Here is a 19033-nt window from a genome sequence, read left to right as displayed (position 1 = left end):
TTCTGCTTCCTCAAGGTGTATTCTATGGATTTTGGGCTACTGATCATGAAAATCATTTCAACATTTTTTGCATCACATATCGATTTTTAGATATAACCTATTTTTGTGATTTCCTGCTATATTTTAAGTCTACTATTATATTGCCCTCAAAGCGAGCTGTTTTGGTCAGTCCAAGCCTGCCTGGGCATGCACTCGGTGCAGGTGCTATGCAGCTGTTGTCTTAGTCCTGGGCATATTTAGTCAGGATCAATGCAGACAGGGTATAAAAGCAGCTCACATATGCAGAGGCTGTGCATTACATTGATTATAGTTTGAATGTAGATTGATGCACAAGTTCTGCATAGTGAGTGTACTTAATAGCATATATTGTCTTCAGTAAGATTCAGTGCAGCAGAAATGCCACATCAATGTCAAAAAGCTAAGAGGAGTCACGTGAAGGAGTAGTGGCCGGTCAGGGAATTCCAGCCCTCTCCGGAAAAGTTGAAAAAAAACGCACAAAACACAAAGGTACAAGAATAAAAATTAAAACAAAGTAAAAGTAAAGGTGAGAAGAAAATGGCAGCGAAGAGAGAAAAGTCGAAAGCAACGGGAAGAAGAGAAGATGAAAGAACGTCGGAAGAAGAAGATGAAGGCCTTACATGTCCGAGGAGGCCCGCTGCGGAGAGAGAAGCCCGCTCCCTGAGGTCAGTGGAAGTCCCGAGCTCGGGACTACAAAAATGGCTCGTGGAGCTGATTAAAAGTGCGCAACCGCGCATGTGCGACTCCTCGCGCATGCACGATGCGCATGAAAAAAATCACACTGACGGCAGGGGGAACAGCTGTGGAGTCGATCTCTACAGCTGAGAGTGGCAGCTGCAACACAGCAACAGGAGGAGAACATAGAAAACAACGAGAACAAGAAAGAAGAGAGCAAAAAGAAAACAAGAAAACAACAGATGGTCAACCCAGAGGAAGAAGAAGAAGAAGAAGAAGAACAGAGAGAAATGGAAGAAGAAGGGAAAGGCAGGACAATGGATATATCTTTTTTTAAAGAATATATGGAATCAGTGAAAGAATGGCAATTACAAGAATTTAATGAGATAAAAAGAAGAATTAAGAGTGCAGAAGAAAAAATGAATAAAATAGAAATGGTCATATCAGAGATAGGAAAAAGAGTGGATAATGTGGAAGAACGAGAAACAGCCGTAGAAATGGAAGTAGAGGACTTAAAAGAGAAATTAGAAGAATCTAATAAAAAAGTTAAAGAGGCACATGAGCTGTTAGCTCAGAAGATAGATATAATGGAAAAATATAATATAAGAAATAATATAAAGATAGTGGGCCTTAAGGAAGATGAAGAAAGCAAGAATATGAGAGAATTTATATTTCTATGACCTATTTCTGTCATCAGCTCGTATGCAAGATAGAGTAAGAAAAACAGAATATAAAGCTAGAATATTATCAGACCATTCACCCTTGATATTGACAAAAGAGTTAGAGGACATCCCTCCAAGAATGTATAGATGGAGATTAAACTCCATGCTACTTAAAAGGCAGGATTTTAGAGAATTCATTGAAAGACAAATTAAAATGTACTTTGAAATAAATACGGAATCAGTGAAAGATAAGTTTATACTATGGGATGCAATGAAAGCGTTCATCAGAGGGCAAATAATAAGTTATGTAACCAAGATGAAGAAGGACTACAATCAGGAAACAGAGCAGTTGGAAAGGGAAATAGTAAATATAGAAAAAGAATTAGCAATGAAGGAAGATACAACTAAAAGAAGAGAATTGGCAGATAAAAAAATAAAATATGAAACACTACAAACATATAAGGTGGAGAAGAACGTAATGAAGACAAAACAGAAATATTATGAACTAGGGGAAAAAAAACGCATAAAATTCTAGCATGGCAGCTTAAGACAGAAAAAGCTAAGAAAAAGGTATTGGCATCAATGAAAAAAGACAAACAAATCAAATATAATTCAATGGAGATTAATGAAAACTTTAGAGAATTCTATGAACAATTATACCAAACTGAAAACGAAGGGAAAGAAGGCAAAATAGATTAATTTTTAACTAAAATTGAACTACCAAAATTAAAAATAGAGGAACAAAATAAATTAACAGAACCATTTGAAATAGTAGAAATACAAGAGATAATAAAAAAACTACCAAATAATAAAACACCAGGAGAGGATGGATTCCCAATAGAATTCTATAAAACATTAAAGATTTATTAATTCCTCCCCTCCTGGAAGTAATCTACCAGATTGATAAAACACAAAGCTTACTTGATTCATGTAAAACAGCAATAATTACAGTAATACTAAAGCAAGGGGAAGATCCACTCACACCAGCATCATATAGAGCAATATCTTTACTTAACACAGATTATAAGATAATAGCTAAACTATTAGCAAACAGATTAGCAGATTATGTATCTAAAATGGTAAATCTAGACCAAACTGGATTTATTAAAAAAAGACACAAAACAGAAAATATTTGTTAATTTATTAACTTAATTCATGCAGAAGAAGGGAGTAAAGCGCCAACAGTAGCAGTTGCTTTAGACGCAGAGAAGGCCTTTGACAGAGTAGAATGGAATTATTTATTCAAAATATTGCAAAAATTCAGTTTATCAGGGAAGTATATTAATTGGATTAAAGCATTATTTCAGGGGCCATTGGCGGAAGTGACAGTAAATGCATATATATCAAAGCAATTTAACTTAAGCAGATCAACAAGGCAGGGATGCCCACTATCACCCTTATTGTTCGCGTTAGCTATAGAACCACTAGCAGAATTGATAAGAACAGAAAATAAAATAAAAGGGATAAAAATAAAAGACAAGGAATATAAAATCAGTTTATTTTCAGATGACGTTATAATATTCTTAACAGAACCAGAACTATCAATAAAAGATTTATATAAGAAATTGAAGGAATATGGAGAAGTGTCGGGATACAAGATTAACGTAAATAAAAGTGAAGCAATGCCAATGAATAACGCGGATTTCTCAAAATTTAAGAAGGAATCACCATTCAGATGGCAAATGAAAGCAATAAGATACCTAGGTATACAAATAAATAAAAACCTCGGCCATCAATATAAACTCAATTATTATCCACTAATGAAAAAATTACAGGACGACTTAGAGCATTGGAAAGACTTACCACTAACACTAATAGGAAGGATAAACTGTATTAAAATGAACATTTTCCCAAGGATAGTATATCTATTTCAGGCATTGCCAATACACTTGACAGAGAAATTCTTCAAGGAGTTAAAGAAAATAATAAGGAAATTTTTATGGAAAGGGGGGAAACCGAGGATAGCACTAGATAAATTAACAGAATGGTATAAACAAAGAGGCTTACAACTGCCAAACTTTAAAAATTATTATAGAGCCGCACAATTAAGATACCTATCAGATTTTTATCAAACAAGGGAAAAGCCAGATTGGACTAGATTAGAACTAGATAAAATAGGGGAAAAGATACCTAAACATATATTATATAAATGGGATGAAAAATTGGTACAACGAAGGATTTCTCCAGTATTACATCATCTGCTCAATATTTGGAAGAAGATTCATGTAGAAAGGAATAAAACAAATTACCAATGACCAAAACTAATACTGTCGCAAAATCAGTTACTTCCTTTTACAATAGATAATATTTCCTTTAGAGAATGGGAGAAAAAGGGATCAAAAGAATAGAAAATTGTTTTTCAGGAAATAGATTATTATCCTTTGAACAAATGAAAGATAAATACAATATAACTCAAGGTACAGTGTTGGCATATTACCAACTGAGATCCTACTTGAAGGACAAATTAGGAAGCAGTCTGAGGTTACCAGAGGGAAGTAACTTTGAATATGTGATTACAGATACCATGATAATCAAAAAATTTATAACAAATATGTATATTAAATTGCAAGAAAAGGAGAATGAGCAAACAAATGTTAAAACTAAACAAAAATGGGAACAAGATTTAAATATAAAGATAAAGAAGGAAACATGGAAGAAGTTATGCTCTGGAACGATGAGAAATACAATAAACACGAGGTTACGTATGATACAATATAACTGGATACACAGGCTATACATTACACCTCAAAAGTTAAATAAATGGGACCCAACAATATCTGACAGATATTTTCATTGTAAAAAAGAAATGGGAACAACAATTCATGCAATCTGGACATGTGAGAAAGTAGAAACATTTTGGGAAGATCTAAACCAGATATTAAATAAAATTACAGAAAACAATATACCAAAAAATCCAAAGATCTTCCTCCTAAGTAACATAAAAAACAAAGAATTTGGACTTGATTTGGATGGTGCACAAAAAAGATTTGTTAAGATAGCTCCAGCCGTAGCAAAAAAATGTATTTTGTCAACCTGGAAATTAGAAGATAATTTGAGAATACAACAATGGTATATAGAAATGAATAAATGTATTCCATTAGAAAAAATAACATATAATTTAAGAAATAATATTGAAATATTTGAACAAATATGGGAGCCATACATGAAACACAATAGAGAAAACCTACTGGGGACATCTACCACCTAAAATAACGAAAGGAGAAGGAAATGAAAAGAATTGACTCAGTGGAATTTCTTGTTTATTTTTATTGAATGACAACATTGTTTGACGGGTTTAATGTATCTTAGATTTTGTACTTTAAATGAATGGGGGAGGAGGTAGGGAGGGTAGGTTGGGAGGGGGGGGGAGAAAATGACACTGTATATATTTGAAAAGTAAAAAGTATGTATCATGGTCAATGTGGTTTATGGTATGAAAAATAAAAAATTAAAATAAAAAAAATATTTTAAAAAATCACTTTGATTGAATTTAGGATGTTTAATTGCTAAAAAGGAAAATGTATGTATCTTGGTCAATGTGGTTTACAGTGTGAAAAATAAAATTTAAAAAAAAATGTTAAAAAGCTGCGATATGTTCTGTTACATTCAAGGCTCAAAGCCGCAGCCTGACTACACTGATTAGCGAAGCCTGTAATCTCTACTTCAGTTGTAAAATTGGTGACCAAGACCAACCCTGGGATGCTCACATTTGTAGTGCAATGTGTACAGTCAACCTGAGAGCTTGGCTTGTCATCATTATGCAATTAAACATGCTAAATTCAATCAAAGTTATTTTTTTTTAATCTTTTTTTTTATTTTAATTTTTTATTTTTCATACCATAAACCACATTGACCATGATACATACTTTTTACTTTTCAAATATATACAGTGCCATTTTCTACCCCCCCTCCCTCCTCTCATCCCACCCTCCCTACCTCCCCCCCCGTCCATTTAAAGTACAAAATCTAGGATACATTAAACCAGTCAAACAATGTTATCATTCAATAAAATAAACAAAAAATTCCACTGAGTCAATTCTTTTCATTTCCTTCTCCTTTCATTAATTTACGTAGTGAATGTCCCCAGTAGGTTTTCTCTATTGTGTTTCATGTAAGGCTCCCATATTTGTTCAAATATTTCAATATTATTTCTTAAACTATATGTTATTTTTTCTAATGGAATACATTTATTCATTTCGAGATACAATTGTTGTATTTTCAAATTATCTTCCAATTTCCAGGTTGACATAATACATTTTTTTGCTACGGCTAGAGCTATCTTAACAAATCTTTTTTGTGCACCATCCAAATCAATTCCAAATTCTTTGTTTTTTATGTTACTTAGGAGGAAGATCTCTGGATTTTTTGGTATATTGTTTTCTGTTATTTTATTTAATATTTGGTTTAGATCTTTCCAAAATTTTTTTACTTTCTCACATGTCCAGATTGCATGAATTGTTGTTCCCATTTCTTTTTTACATCGAAAACATCTGTCAGATACTGTTGGGTCCCATTTATTTAACTTTTGAGGTGTAATGTATAGCCTGTGTATCCAGTTATATTGTATCATACGTAACTTCGTGTTTATTGTATTTCTCATCGTTCCAGAACATAACTTCTCCCATGTTTCCTTTTTTATCTTTATATTTAAATCTTGTTCCCATTTTTGTTTAGTTTTACCATTTGTTTCCTCATTCTCCTTTTCTTGCAGTTTAATATACATATTTGTTATAAATCTTTAGATTATCATTGTATCTGTAATCACATATTCAAAGTTACTTCCCTCTGGTAACCTCAGACTGCTTCCTAATTTGTCCTTCAAGTAGGATCTCAATTGGTAATATGCCAGCGCTGTATCTTGAGTTATATTGTATTTATCTTTCATTTGTTCAAATGATAATAATCTATTTCCTGAAAAATAATTTTCTATTCTTTTGATCCCTTTTTTCTCCCATTCTCTAAAGGAAAGGTTATCTATTGTAAAAGGGAGTAACCTAGTTTGCGTCAGTATTAGTTTTGGTAATTGATAATTTGTTTTATTCCTTTCTACATGAATCTTTTTCCAAATATTGAGTAGATGATGTAATACTGGAGAACTTCTATGTTGTACCAATTTTTCATCCCATTTATATAATATGTGTTCAGGTATCTTTTCCCCTATTTTATCTAATTCTAATCTCGTCCAATCTGGCTTTTCCCTTGTTTGATAAAAATCTGATAGGTATCTTAATTGTGCGGCTCTATAATAATTTTTAAAGTTTGGCAGTTTTAAGCCTCCTTGTTTATACCATTCTGTTAATTTATCTAGTGCTATCCTCGGTTTCCCCCCTTTCCATAAAAATTTCCTTATTATTTTCTTTCACTCCTTGAAGAATTTCTCTGTCAAGTGTATTGGCAATGCCTGAAATAGGTATAATATCCTTGGGAAAATGTTCATTTTAATACAGTTTATCCTTCCTATTAGTGTTAATGGTAAATCTTTCCAATGCTCTAAATCGTCCTGTAATTTTTTCATTAGTGGATAATAATTGAGTTTATATAGTTGGCCAAGATTTTTATTTATTTGTATACCTAGGTATCTTACTGCTTGCATTTGCCATCTGAATGGTGATTCCTTCTTCAATTTTGAGAAATCCGCATTATTCATTGGCAATGCTTCACTTTTATTTACATTAATCGTAACCCGACACTTCTCCAAATTCCTTCAATTTCTTATATAATTCTTTTATTGATAGTTCTGGTTCTGTTAAGTATACTATAACATCATCCGCAAATAAACTGATTTTATATTGCTAGTCTTTTATTTTTATCCCTTTTATATTATTTTCTGTTCTTATCAATTCTGCTAGTGGTTCTACAGCTAACGAGAACAATAAGGGTGATAGTGGGCATCCCTGCCGTGTTGATCTGCTTAAGTTAAATTGCTTTGATATATTTCCTTTACTGTCACTTTCGCCAATGGCCCGTTATATAATGCTTTAATCCAATTAATATACTTCTCTGGTAAACTGAATTTTTGCAATACTTTGAATAAATAATTCCATTCTACTCTGTCAAAGGCCTTCTCTGCATCTAAAGCAACTGCTGCTGTTGGCGCTTTACTCCCTTCTAGTGCATGAATTAAGTTAATAAATTTACAAATATTGTCTGTTGTCCGTCTTTTTTTAATAAATCCAGTTTGGTCTAGATTTACCATTTTCGGTACATACTCTGTTAATCTGTTTGCTAATAGTTTAGCTATTATCTTATAATCTGTGTTAAGTAATGATATTGCTCTATATGACGCTGGTGCGAGTGGATCTTTCCCTTGCTTTAGTATTACTGTAATTATTGCTGTTTTACATGAATCTGGTAAGCTTTGTGTTTCATCAATCTGGTTGATTACTTCTAGGAGGGGAGGAATTAATAAATCTTTAAATGTTTTATAGAATTCTATTGGGAATCCATCCTCTCCTGGTGTTTTATTATTTGGTAATTTTTTAATTATCTCTTGTATTTCTACTATTTCAAATGGTTCTGTTAATTTATTTTGTTCCTCTATTTGTAATTTTGGTAGTTCAATTTTAGTTAAAAATTAATCTATTTTGCCTTCTTTCCCTTCGTTTTCAGTTTGGTATAATTGTTCATAGAATTCTCTAAAGTTTTCCTTGATCTCCTTTGGATTATTTGTGATTTGTTTGTCTTTTTTCCTTGATGCCAATACCATTTTCTTAGCTTGTTCTGTCTTAAGCTGCCATGCTAGAATTTTGTGCGTTTTTTCCCCTAGTTCATAATATTTCTGTTTTGTCTTCATTATATTCTTCTCCACCTTATATGTTTGTAGTGTTTCATATTTTATTTTTTTATCTGCCAATTCTCTTCTTTTAGTTGTATCTTCCTTCATTGCTAATTCTTTTTCTATATTTACTATTTCCCTTTCCAACTGCTCTGTTTCCTGATTGTAGTCCTTCTTCATCTTGGTTACATAACTTATTATTTGCCCTCTGATGAACGCTTTCATTGCATCCCATAGTATAAACTCATCTTTCACTGATTCCGTATTTATTTCAAAAAAATTTTTAATTTGTCTTTCAATGAATTCTCTAAAATCCTGCCTTTTGAGTAGCATGGAGTTTAATCTCCATCTATACATTCTTGGAGGGATGTCCTCTAACTTTATTGTCAGTATTAAGGGTGAATGGTCCGATAATATTCTAGCTTTATATTTTGTTTTTCTTACTCTATCTTACGTACGAGCTGATAACAAAAATAGGTCTATTCTTCAGTATGTTTTATGTCTACCTGAGTAATATAAATATTCCTTTTCATTTGGGTGTTGTTTCCTCCATATATCCAAAAGTTGCATTTCTTGCATCGATTTAATTATAAATTTGGTTACTTTGTTCTTTCTGTTCATTTTTTTCCCAGTTTTGTCCATATTTGAATCCAAATTAAGGTTGAAATCCCCTCCTATTAATATGTTCCCTTGCGTTTCTGCTATCTTCAAAAAAATATCTTGCATAAACGTTTGATCTTCTTCGTTAGGTGAATATACATTGAGTAGATTCCAAAACTCCGAATATATCTGACATTTTATCATTACATATCTCCCTGCTGGATCTATTATTTCCTCTTCTATTTTAATTGGCACATTTTTACTAATTAATATAGCTACTCCTCTTGCATTTGTATTATACGACGCTGCTGTTACGTGTCCTACACAATGTCTCTTTAATTTCTTGTGCTCTAATTCAGTTAAATGTGTTTCTTGCACAAATGCTATATCAATTTTTTCTTTTTTCAGTAAATTTAGCAGTTTCTTCCTTTTAATTTGGTTATGTATTCCGTTAATATTTAAAGTCATATAGTTCAGCGTAGCCATTTCATACTTTGTTTATCTTCCCTTTCCGTTTCTCCGTCATCACCTTTCCTTCTTATCCATTTCTGCTTTCTTGTTTTGAACACTTTATAAGACAACATTTCTAAAACATCAAACATTTTCCTTATTCTCCTATTTAAAACTTCTTTAACCCCTGTAGAGCTCGTCGAAAGAACCAAAGACTTGTTGATCCAAACCAAGGCTTTTATTAGCAAAAGACCGGAGCTCTTCACAGGTGGCCGACCAGTCCGGAATGATCCGACCTGGCTAGGGACACAACCCTTTAAGGCCCAAACAATAGGTGTGGCTTAGCTCTCAGCCAATCGCTGTAAGCACAGTCTAGATACAGTAACTATATACACTATGTACATTGGTGATAGATCTGTACTATCACAACCCCATTCTCCCCTCCCCCTCCTGAGTTGCCCTTTACCCCTTGTCGGACAACCACATCTCCCCTCTCCATTTGGATTTGCGAATTCAGTCGCAAACGTCAACTGATTTTCTAGTGACCGTAACTCCTCCCCACCCAGCCCCCCCCAGAAAAGATTTCAATTTTCATATGTAACAAAGGTCACTCTTTTAATTCCCTCCTTATTCGCTCTATTCCCTTTCCCTCCCTTATTAATTCTTGTCTATACTCTATATATTTTCCTCTAAATACAGATACATTCATGTATACACACTATATATATATATATATATATATATATACACACACATATACCCCTTTACACACATACATATAGTTCGTGGTCATTTTTACTCTCATTACATGTCTTCATCTCTCTGCTTGTTTTGTAGTTGTTCTGCAAATTTCCTTGCTTCCTCTGGATCCGAGAATAGTCTGTTTTGTTGCCCTGGAATAACTATTTTAAGTACCGCTGGGTACTTTAACATAAATTTATATCCTTTTTTCCATAAGATCGTTTTTGCTGTATTGAACTCCTTCCTCTTCTTCAGGAGTTCAAAACTTATGTCTGAATAGAAAAAATATTTTTGACCTTTATATTCCCTTGGCTTTTTGTCCTCTCTTACTATCTTCATTGCTTTCTCCAATATATTTTCTCTTGTTGTATATCTTAAGAATTTTACTAAAATGGATCTTGGTTTTTGCTGCGGTTGTGGTTTCGGGGCTAAAGTTCTATGTACCCTCTCTATTTCCATTTCTTCCTGTAATTCTGGTCTTCCTAGGACCCTGGGGATCCAATCTTATAAATTCTCTCATATTCTTGCCTTCTTCATCTTCCTTAAGGCCCACTATCTTTATATTATTTCTTCTATTATAGTTTTCCATTATATCTATCTTCTGAGCTAACAGCTCATGTGCCTCTTTAACTTTTTTATTAGATTCTTCTAATTTCTCTTTTAAGTCCTCTACTTCCATTTCTACGATTATTTCTCGTTTTTCCAAATTATCCACTCTTTTTCCTATGGCCATTTCCATTTTATTCATTTTTTCTTCTGCATTCTTAATTCTTCTTTTTATCTCATTAAATTCTTGTAATTGCCATTCTTTCACTGATTCCATATATTCTTTAAAAAAATATACATCCATTGTCTTGCCTTTCTCTTCTTCTTCCATTTCTCTCTGTTCTTCTTCTTCTTCTTCTTCCTCTGGGTTGACCATCTGTTGTTTCCTTGTTTTCTTTTTACCCTCTTCTCTCTTGTTGTCGTTATTTTCTGTGTTCTGCACCTGTTGCTGTGCTGCAGGTGTCTCTCTCAGCTGTGGAGATCGACTCCGCAGCTGTTACCCCTTCCCGTCAGTGTGTTTTTTTTCCATGCGCGGTTGTGCACTTTTACTCGGCTCTGCGAGCCATTTTTGTAGTCCCGAGCCCGGGACCTCCACTGACCTGCGGGAGCGGGCTTCTCTCTCCGCAGCGGGCCTCTTCGGACAGGTAAGGCCTTCACCTTCTTCTTCCGACATTCTTTCTTCCTCTTTTCTTCCCATTGTTTTCGACTTTTCTCTCTTCGTTGCCATTTTATTCTCGCCTTTATTTTTACTTTATTATAAATTTTAATCTTATACCTTTGTGCTTTGTGTGTTTTTTTTAAAACTTTTCGGGAGAGGGCTGGAATTCCCTGACCGGCCACTACTCCATCACGTGACTCCTTAATCAAAGTTCATTTAATGTTACTCCGACTTCCGACATGATACAGCAAATCTGAAATTATCTTTTGTGATTAGCATGAAGTTGTCGATCATAATCCCCAATTTTTTTGTTCAGGAAGCAAATCTTTCAAAATAATTTTCGTCCGGTGTTATTTAATTGAATGTTGAGATACTACACGGTAACAGGCCCTTCTGGTCCAATACATCCATTTAACTAATTAACCTAAGGACCCCCAACCCCCTCCCCCCAGGAGAAATCAGGAGTCTCCGTGGAAAACACTTGGACAGGAGAGAATGTACAAACTCCTTATGGTCACCAGCGGATTCGAACTGGGGTCACTGGTGCTCTAATAGCGTGGTGGTAACCAGGCCACCTTACTGACCATGAAACCTCCATCATTCCAACTTAATACAGGCCCTTTGGCCCACAATGTTGTGCCAACATCTTTAAACCTACTCAACAATCTAAACCTTCCCTCCCTCACATCTGTAACCCTCTATTTTTCTTCCATCTGTGTGCCTGTCTAAGAGTCTCTTAAATGGCCCCAATGTTCTAGCCTCCACCACCATCCCTGACAAGGCATTCCAGGCCCCCACAACTCTCTGCATAAAAAGACTGACCCTCGACAACTTAACCTGAATTTTTCTCCCCTCACCTTGTACAGACATCCTCTGGAGTTTGTTACTCCTGCCCTGGGGAACAGGCGCTGTCCATCCACCCTATCTTGGAGACCTCAATTAAGTCTCCTCCCATCCTTCTTCGCTCCAGAGAGAAAAGTCCCAGCTCTGCTAACATTGCCTCATAAGACATTTTCCAACCCAGGCAACATCCCGATGAATCTCCTCTGCCCCCTCTCTGTAGCTTCCACATCCTTCCTGTAATGAGGTGACCAGAACTGAACACAAGTGTGGTCTCACCAGAGGTTTATACAGCTGCAACATTACCTTGCAACTCTTGAACTCAAGTCCATTGTTGTCTGATTGTACAAGAACAACCCGACGAAACAGCGTTCTCCGGTCCTCAGTTCAAAAACAAGCAGACACACAACCAGACATAACACACGTACAGACACACAATATATGCGCAGGACAAGTATTCTTATATACAAATAACTAACTAAATATTGTTTTGTACAAATGAGAGTCTTGGTTGGTTAGTGTGAGCCATTCCTTTGGTCATTCAGCAGTAGCATTGCCGTCGGAGAGCAGCAGCGACCATCAAGGATCCACGCCACCCAGCTCTGTTCTCGCTGCTGCCATCAGGAAAGAGGTATCGGGGCCACAAGACTCACACCACCAGATTCAGGAACAGCTGCTACTCTCCACCATCAGACTCCTCAACGACAAACTCAATCAGGAACTCATTTAAGGACTCTCACTTTCCCCCCTCTGTATTGCAGTCAATTTGTTCACATTTCTTTATCTGTCTTCATGTGTATGTTGGGTAAAGTTTACTTTTTGCACTACCAATAAGTGGTAATTCTGCCTCTCCTGCAGGAATAAGAATCTCTGGGTTGAACGTGACAATGCTGAAAGGCAGATGTAGAAAGGTCGTTTCCCACAACGGGAGAGTCCAGGACAAGAGTGGTCAAGTTCACGATTGAAGGGCGTCCACTTAGAACAGAGATGCAGAGGAATTTCTTCAGCCAGAGGGCGGTGAATCTGTGGAATTTGTTGGTTGGGGAGACCAAGTCGTTGGGTGTATTTAAGGCAGAGATTGATAGGATCTTGATTAGCCAGGGCTTCAAAGGGCCATTTAAGAGACTCCTTGGCACTTGGATGAAAGAAAAACAGAGGGTTATGAGGTAGGAAGGGTATGTTTTATTTTGGTAGGAATATATAGGTGAGCACAACATCAAGGACCGAAGGGTCTGTACTGTGCTTTTGTTATGAGGAGAAAGCCGGGCAGTGGGACAGCATGTGGAAAATGGATCAGTTAATGATTGAATGGTGGGGCAGACTCAATGTGCTGAATGGCCTATTTCTGCTCCTGTGTCCTGTGCTCTTTTAGGACTAACAGACAGGCCCTTAGGCCCTTGATGTCTGTGCCAGCCATGATACGAAATTAAGCATCTCGCCTGACTGCACATCCTCCCATCCCCCGCCAGTTTGTGGGCCTGTCTAAACATTGTTCAGTAACAATCCAAAATCTGAATGCCAGAAATCCGGACTCTCCCCCCGATAATCCAGACGTATTGAAATCTCGGTTGAAATCCGGACCCCTCCTCCCGCTCTGAGAATACGGCCGTATCGAAAACTCTCGGCTGAAATCCGGACCCCCCGAGAATCATCCGATACTGACCGATATTGGGGCAACCCGGTTGGCGTAGCGGTTAGCGAAACGCTAACCCCAGCGATCGGGACCGTGGTTCGAATCCCGCACTGTCTGTAAGGGGGTTGTACGCTCTCCCCATGGTCGCGTGGGTTTCATCAAGGTGCTCCAGTTTCCTCCCTAAACTCACATTCCACCTTAAGCGATCCCTACGCCACAAGTGCTCTGTGATTGCTCAAGGTGGAACGTGACTGTGTGTGTGGGGGGGGGGCGGGGAAGAGAGTGGAAAACCACTGCCTTCAACCATTTCAACCCCTCCCCTTCCCTGTTAATTTGTTTTAGAAACAAAATGTCCTTGACCAGCCCTGTTTACCGTTATGATTTTTTTAATATATAAAAGAACCTCACCACCTCTCCCCCACTTTCGAACCGCACCCTCACATTTCTTTTGGAAGGTGTCAGCTGAAGCAGGAAAGGGAGGGGAGAGAAAAAACCTTAACACTGCAATCTCAGAGGGGAGGGATGCAATCACTTAACCATGCCTTTACGACCTGGCTTCCAAACATTTCTCAACACGTTATGATTAAAATTGCGGTGGGCAAGAGGGAGGATTTAAAAAGGTGTCTGGACCTGCCTTGGAAAGTTTCGGGTAAAACACGAAAGTCTGCAGACACTGTGATTGAAGGAAGAACACAACACTGGAGAAACTCAGCGGGTCAAACAGCGTAAGCAAAGATAATGATACCAACGTTTCAGGCTTGAGCCCTTCATTGGTGGGGCAGACCAGAACGAGAGGACACAGCCTCAAGATCCAGGGGAGTAGATTGAGGACGTAGATGAGGAGGAACTGCTTTTACCAAAGGGGGTTGGGGAATCTGTCGAACTCGCTGCCCATTGAAGCAGTGGAGGTGACCTCGTCATTTAGATTTAAGACAAGGTTGGATTGATTTTTTTTAGAGTCGGGAAATCAAGGGATAGGTGCTCGGCCTGCTCCCGTTCATGCTACTGACCCACTCCTGCATCACCAGATCCAGTTCCAACGGGGCATCAGGTTTGCAGACGACACGACCGTCCTCAGCCTCAGTGATGAGTTGCTCTGTAGGGACAGGTGGAAAATCTCGCGGTTATAGTGCGAGATTGAGTTTCAACGTGGAGAAGACTAAGGAGATGATCATGGACTTCAGAAGGACCAGGGACGACCACCCTCCACTTTACATCAACAACTCTGTAGTGGTGAGAGTGGAGACACCAAGTTCCTCGGAGTTCACTTTACTAGTGACCGATGGTGGACCCTCAACATCTCCTCACTTGTCGGGAAGGCGCCACAGGGACTGCACTTCCTGAGAAGACTAAGTCCAGCGAGGCTACCGGCTACCATCACGTCAACCTTCTACAGGAGTTGTATCGAGAATTTGCTGGCAGGCTGCATCACATTGTGGATGCAGCTGCAGAGAAATGGATCAGAGGTCAATCCACAGGACCATAAGAGTGGCAGAGAGGATCACTGGAGTCTCCCTCCCCCCATCGAGCCATCTACTGGGATCATTCTCTGAAGAGGGTGGCCAAAATCATTGTGGACCCCTTCCACCTGAGATACAGGAGGATCAGAGCACCACCAGGCTGAGGAACAGCTTCTTCCCACAGGCTGAATGACCAAAGGGACCGCTCACACTCACTGTCCAAGACTCTCATATTCATGAAACAATATTATTTGTAGGTTTGAAATACTTATCCTGCATAGGTATTATTTGTCTGTATGTGTGTAATGTCTGGTTTGTTTTTGCACCGAGGACCGGAGAACGCTGTTTCGTCAGGTTGGACTTGTACAATAAACTTGACTTGATAGAGGGAAAAGGCAGGTCGGGTGGAGATGAGCCGAGCATCAGGTCGGCCATATCTCACTGAATGGTGGAGCAGGCGCCGACGGGCCGAACGGCCGACTCCTGTTTCAATTTCTTGTGTTCTTATCAAGGTATTGGAAAGTTTCCAGGCAAGGTCTAAACTTTGTTGAAAGTTGTTCATTCCGCCCCCCCCACCCCGCCCCCCATCTCTGAAATGCACGTTGTGGAATTCTATCAGCTCAATCAAGAATCCAACTATCTTTAATTGAAGAAAGAGGAAAGTTTAAAAATATATATTTACTCTATGGGTTTATATGCAGGTTCCCATTGCAAAAATCCACTACAGCCTCGCCATCCCTTTGCAATGAGAATCAGATTGTCACGAACCCGTCACTAAATGCATCGTTTTTGCAGACACATCGCAGGTGCAGATATTACCATGAATTACATTTCCAAATAAATAAATAGTGTAAGATGATAGGAGAAAGTGGGCTGTGTCTGGGGGTCGTTGTTGTTCAGGAATCTGATGATGGAGGGGAAGAAGCCGTCCTTCTGTTCAATTACAGGCTTAACTATCTCTGACTCCACCGATGTCACCGCGGTCGTCGGCAGGATTACAGTCGGCGACGAGGAAGCGTTCAGGAGGGAAATCGATCAGCTGGTCGGGCGGCGTCACGACAACCTTGCACTCAACATCAGGGAGATGATGGTGCTGGGCTTCAGTCAGGAGTGGGGGGGGGGGGGTGACACGACCTGGCCCTTGTCGCGTGGAGAGGGTCGAGAACTTCAAATTCCTTGGGGGGGGGGGTCAACGTCTCCTGAGGATCTGTCCTGGAGCCTCCTGGACGCGATCATGAAGAAGGCTCTCCAGAGGAGTTTGAGGAGATTCGGTTCGTCACAGAAGAGACTTGTAAACCTCTGAGGTTGTTCAGTGGGGAGCATTCTGGCCGGATGCATCACTTCCTGGGACGGAGGTGCCAACTCTCAGGGCCAGAATAAACTCCAGAGGGTCGTTAACCTGCGGCATCACGGGCACCAGACTTCACTCCATCGAAGACATCGACATGAGGCTGGGTCTTAAAAAAGCAGACCCTCTCCTCAAAGACCCCCAACCACCCTCTTCACTGTGCTACCATCGGGGATAAAGGTCCAGGAGCCTGAAGACGAGCGCCCAGCGGCACAAGGACAGCTTCTACCCCGCTGCCATCTGATTCCTGAATGATCAATGACCCACAGACACTGCCCGACTTTGTCTTCTTCTTGCACTATTTTTCTTTAGTGATAAGAAATGTTTGCCCTATGAAGCTGCCGCAAAGCAACCAATTTGGTGACAATAAATTCTGATTCGGAATCTGAGTAGGCGAACGACTTCCTCGGATCAGGGCGTTGGGGCCACTGTCAAACCGTTGTCATTAGTACCTAAACGTCAAAGCACTTACGTGGGGTGTAAATATCGGCTCGCAGTTCGTCGGGGATCTCGCTCCAGCTCCGGAGACTCGTTGCAGCCGCGTTGCGGGTCTTCACCAAGAACGCCCTGGGCATATTGGCCGGGTCCGAGGGTCCCGCAAAAGGGGACAGCGAGAGCCGAAGACCCGGGGACAAACTTCCCCACAGGCTTTCCCCGTTACCCTCTCCAGTTTCTCCTCCTCCTGCTGCTCTCCCACCTCTCACACGCACCTCTGCGCTGATCTCATCTCCCACCAACCCACCCACCCACCTCTCACACCCTCCGTCTCTCCGCGTTTCTCATCTCTCTCACCTTCCCCGTTCTGATTCTTCTCTTCTCCTTTCGCTCTCCCTCCCACCCGATTTACTCTTCCCCTCCCCTCTCACCCCCTCCCCCCTCTCTCTCTCCCCTCCCCTCACCCCCTCCTCCCTTCACTCCCCCCCCCTCACCCCTTCCTCCCTTCTCTCCCCCTCGCCCCGTTCACTCCCACCGTGTAGCCTAGTCTCCGCTCCTTGGGTCGCCCTCTCAGCCGGGCTGAGAGACCTTCCTCCCCGGTGACGGGCGGGCGGGAACGGATCCCCTTCCACTGAGGCAGCGAGAATAAAGTGAAACTCTGCAGCCCGGGGCTTGGCGCATGCGCGGCCGTGTAACGGGGCAGAGCTCACCTACCTGCATTCCGCTCCCCACCTCCCTCTAATCGCCTCGTCCAGGCGCTGAAACCTGAAACAGGCAGGGCAATGCTGCCAGACGTCTGCAGAATGAACGCACAGACAATGGACACATCTGCCGAGTGAGAAGTTGAGGCGATTCGGGCCGTCACCAAACTTCTGCAGGTGCACCCTGGCCGGTTGCATTTCTGTCTGGGTCTGAGGCGCCATAGGGTTGTTGCCTCGGCCAGCGACATCAATGGACCCCAGTCTTCATGCAGCACAGATGCAGGCCCTTCTGCCCTTCTACTCTGTGCCAAACTCTCATTCTGACCTGCACCCAGTCCACAGGCCTCCTAAGCCTCCCTGTCCAAATGCTCCTTAAATGTTAAAACTGAGCTGGCATTCACCTCCTCAGCTTGTTCCACCACTCGCTGTGCGAAGAAGTTTCCCCTAAACCTTAATCCCTTAGCCCATGTCCTCTGGTTTCTAACCCACCTGCCCTCAGTGGGAAAAGCCGACCTGCATCGCCTGCAGAGAAATGGATCCGAGGTCAATCCACTGGAGCAGAAGAGCAGCAAAGAGGATCACTGGAGTCTCCCTGTCAACGTGATCTACCGGGATTGTTATCTGAAGAAGGCGCATAAAATCACTGAGGGCCCCTTCCACCCCCCACACAGCATCTTCCAGCTGCTCCTGTCGGGGGAAGAGATATAGGAGGATCAGAGCCAGCACCACCGGGCTGAGGGTCAGCTTCTTCCCACGGGCAGTGAGAACGACCAAAGGAACCGCTCACACTGACCCTCCGAGACTCTAATTTAAACAGAACAATATTTATTTATGTATTTATAGATATGAATACTTGTCCTGTGTGTGTGTATTGTGCGTGTGTTATGTCTGGGTGTGTGTCTGCGTGTTTTGCACCAAGGACCGGAGAACTCTGTTTCGTCACGTTGGACTGGTACAAACTTGACTCTAAAATTGTTTGTTTGGAAATGTAATTTATAGTAATTTTTCACCTTGTTCTGCACAATCCAGCTGCCGCAAAACCACAGATTTTGTTACCGTTCAGGAAGTAAATCTTCGTCATCCAGGGTCATTGGTGGCCATTCAGCCCAATGTGATAGTGTTGCCATCAGGGGCTGGGCCCACTTGTCTGCATCTGGCCCACTTCTCGTTTTAAATTTTTTATAAATATTTTTAAATTTTTCACACTGTGAACCATATCAAACAAAATATGAACAAATGTTTCTCATTAAATTTACACAGTGGCATTTTCTCCCTTTTTTCCCCCTTTCCCTCCCTCCCCTCTCCCCACCCCCCTCCAAAACCCATAAATATTCAACATATACAATACAGTAAAACCATTAAACAATATGTTCACACAAAGGAAAATAAACAAGAAAAATGTGTCATCTATTTGTTACACACTGAATCTAGTCATTTTGTCTTCTTATCATTTTCATTTTAGGTGATGGAGGTCCGAGGCAAGCTCTCTCT

At 40.0% G+C, this 19033-nt stretch overlaps 1 protein-coding gene and 1 long non-coding RNA gene across 3 annotated transcripts in view; both read right to left on the bottom strand.

Moving 5' to 3' along the window:
• The window catches only part of LOC138740881 (putative transcription factor Ovo-like 1), a 59645-nt gene extending 42552 nt beyond the window's left edge, over positions 1–17093 (bottom strand). The window contains exon 1 of one of the 2 annotated variants that reach the window (XM_069894150.1): positions 16879–17093. In XM_069894150.1, the coding sequence (XP_069750251.1) occupies positions 16879–16981 (103 nt within the window). In that variant the 5' untranslated portion in view covers positions 16982–17093. The remainder of the gene's footprint in view (positions 1–16878) is intronic. The other variant, XM_069894149.1, reaches the window with a different exon arrangement.
• The window catches only part of LOC138740887 (uncharacterized), a 257137-nt gene that overhangs the window by 210627 nt on the left and 27477 nt on the right, over positions 1–19033 (bottom strand). The window lies entirely within an intron of this gene.

Source organism: Narcine bancroftii, chromosome 8 (genome assembly GCF_036971445.1).
Source record: "Narcine bancroftii isolate sNarBan1 chromosome 8, sNarBan1.hap1, whole genome shotgun sequence".
Lineage (NCBI taxonomy): Eukaryota > Metazoa > Chordata > Chondrichthyes > Torpediniformes > Narcinidae > Narcine > Narcine bancroftii.
This window is presented reverse-complemented; position numbering and strand designations above follow the sequence as displayed.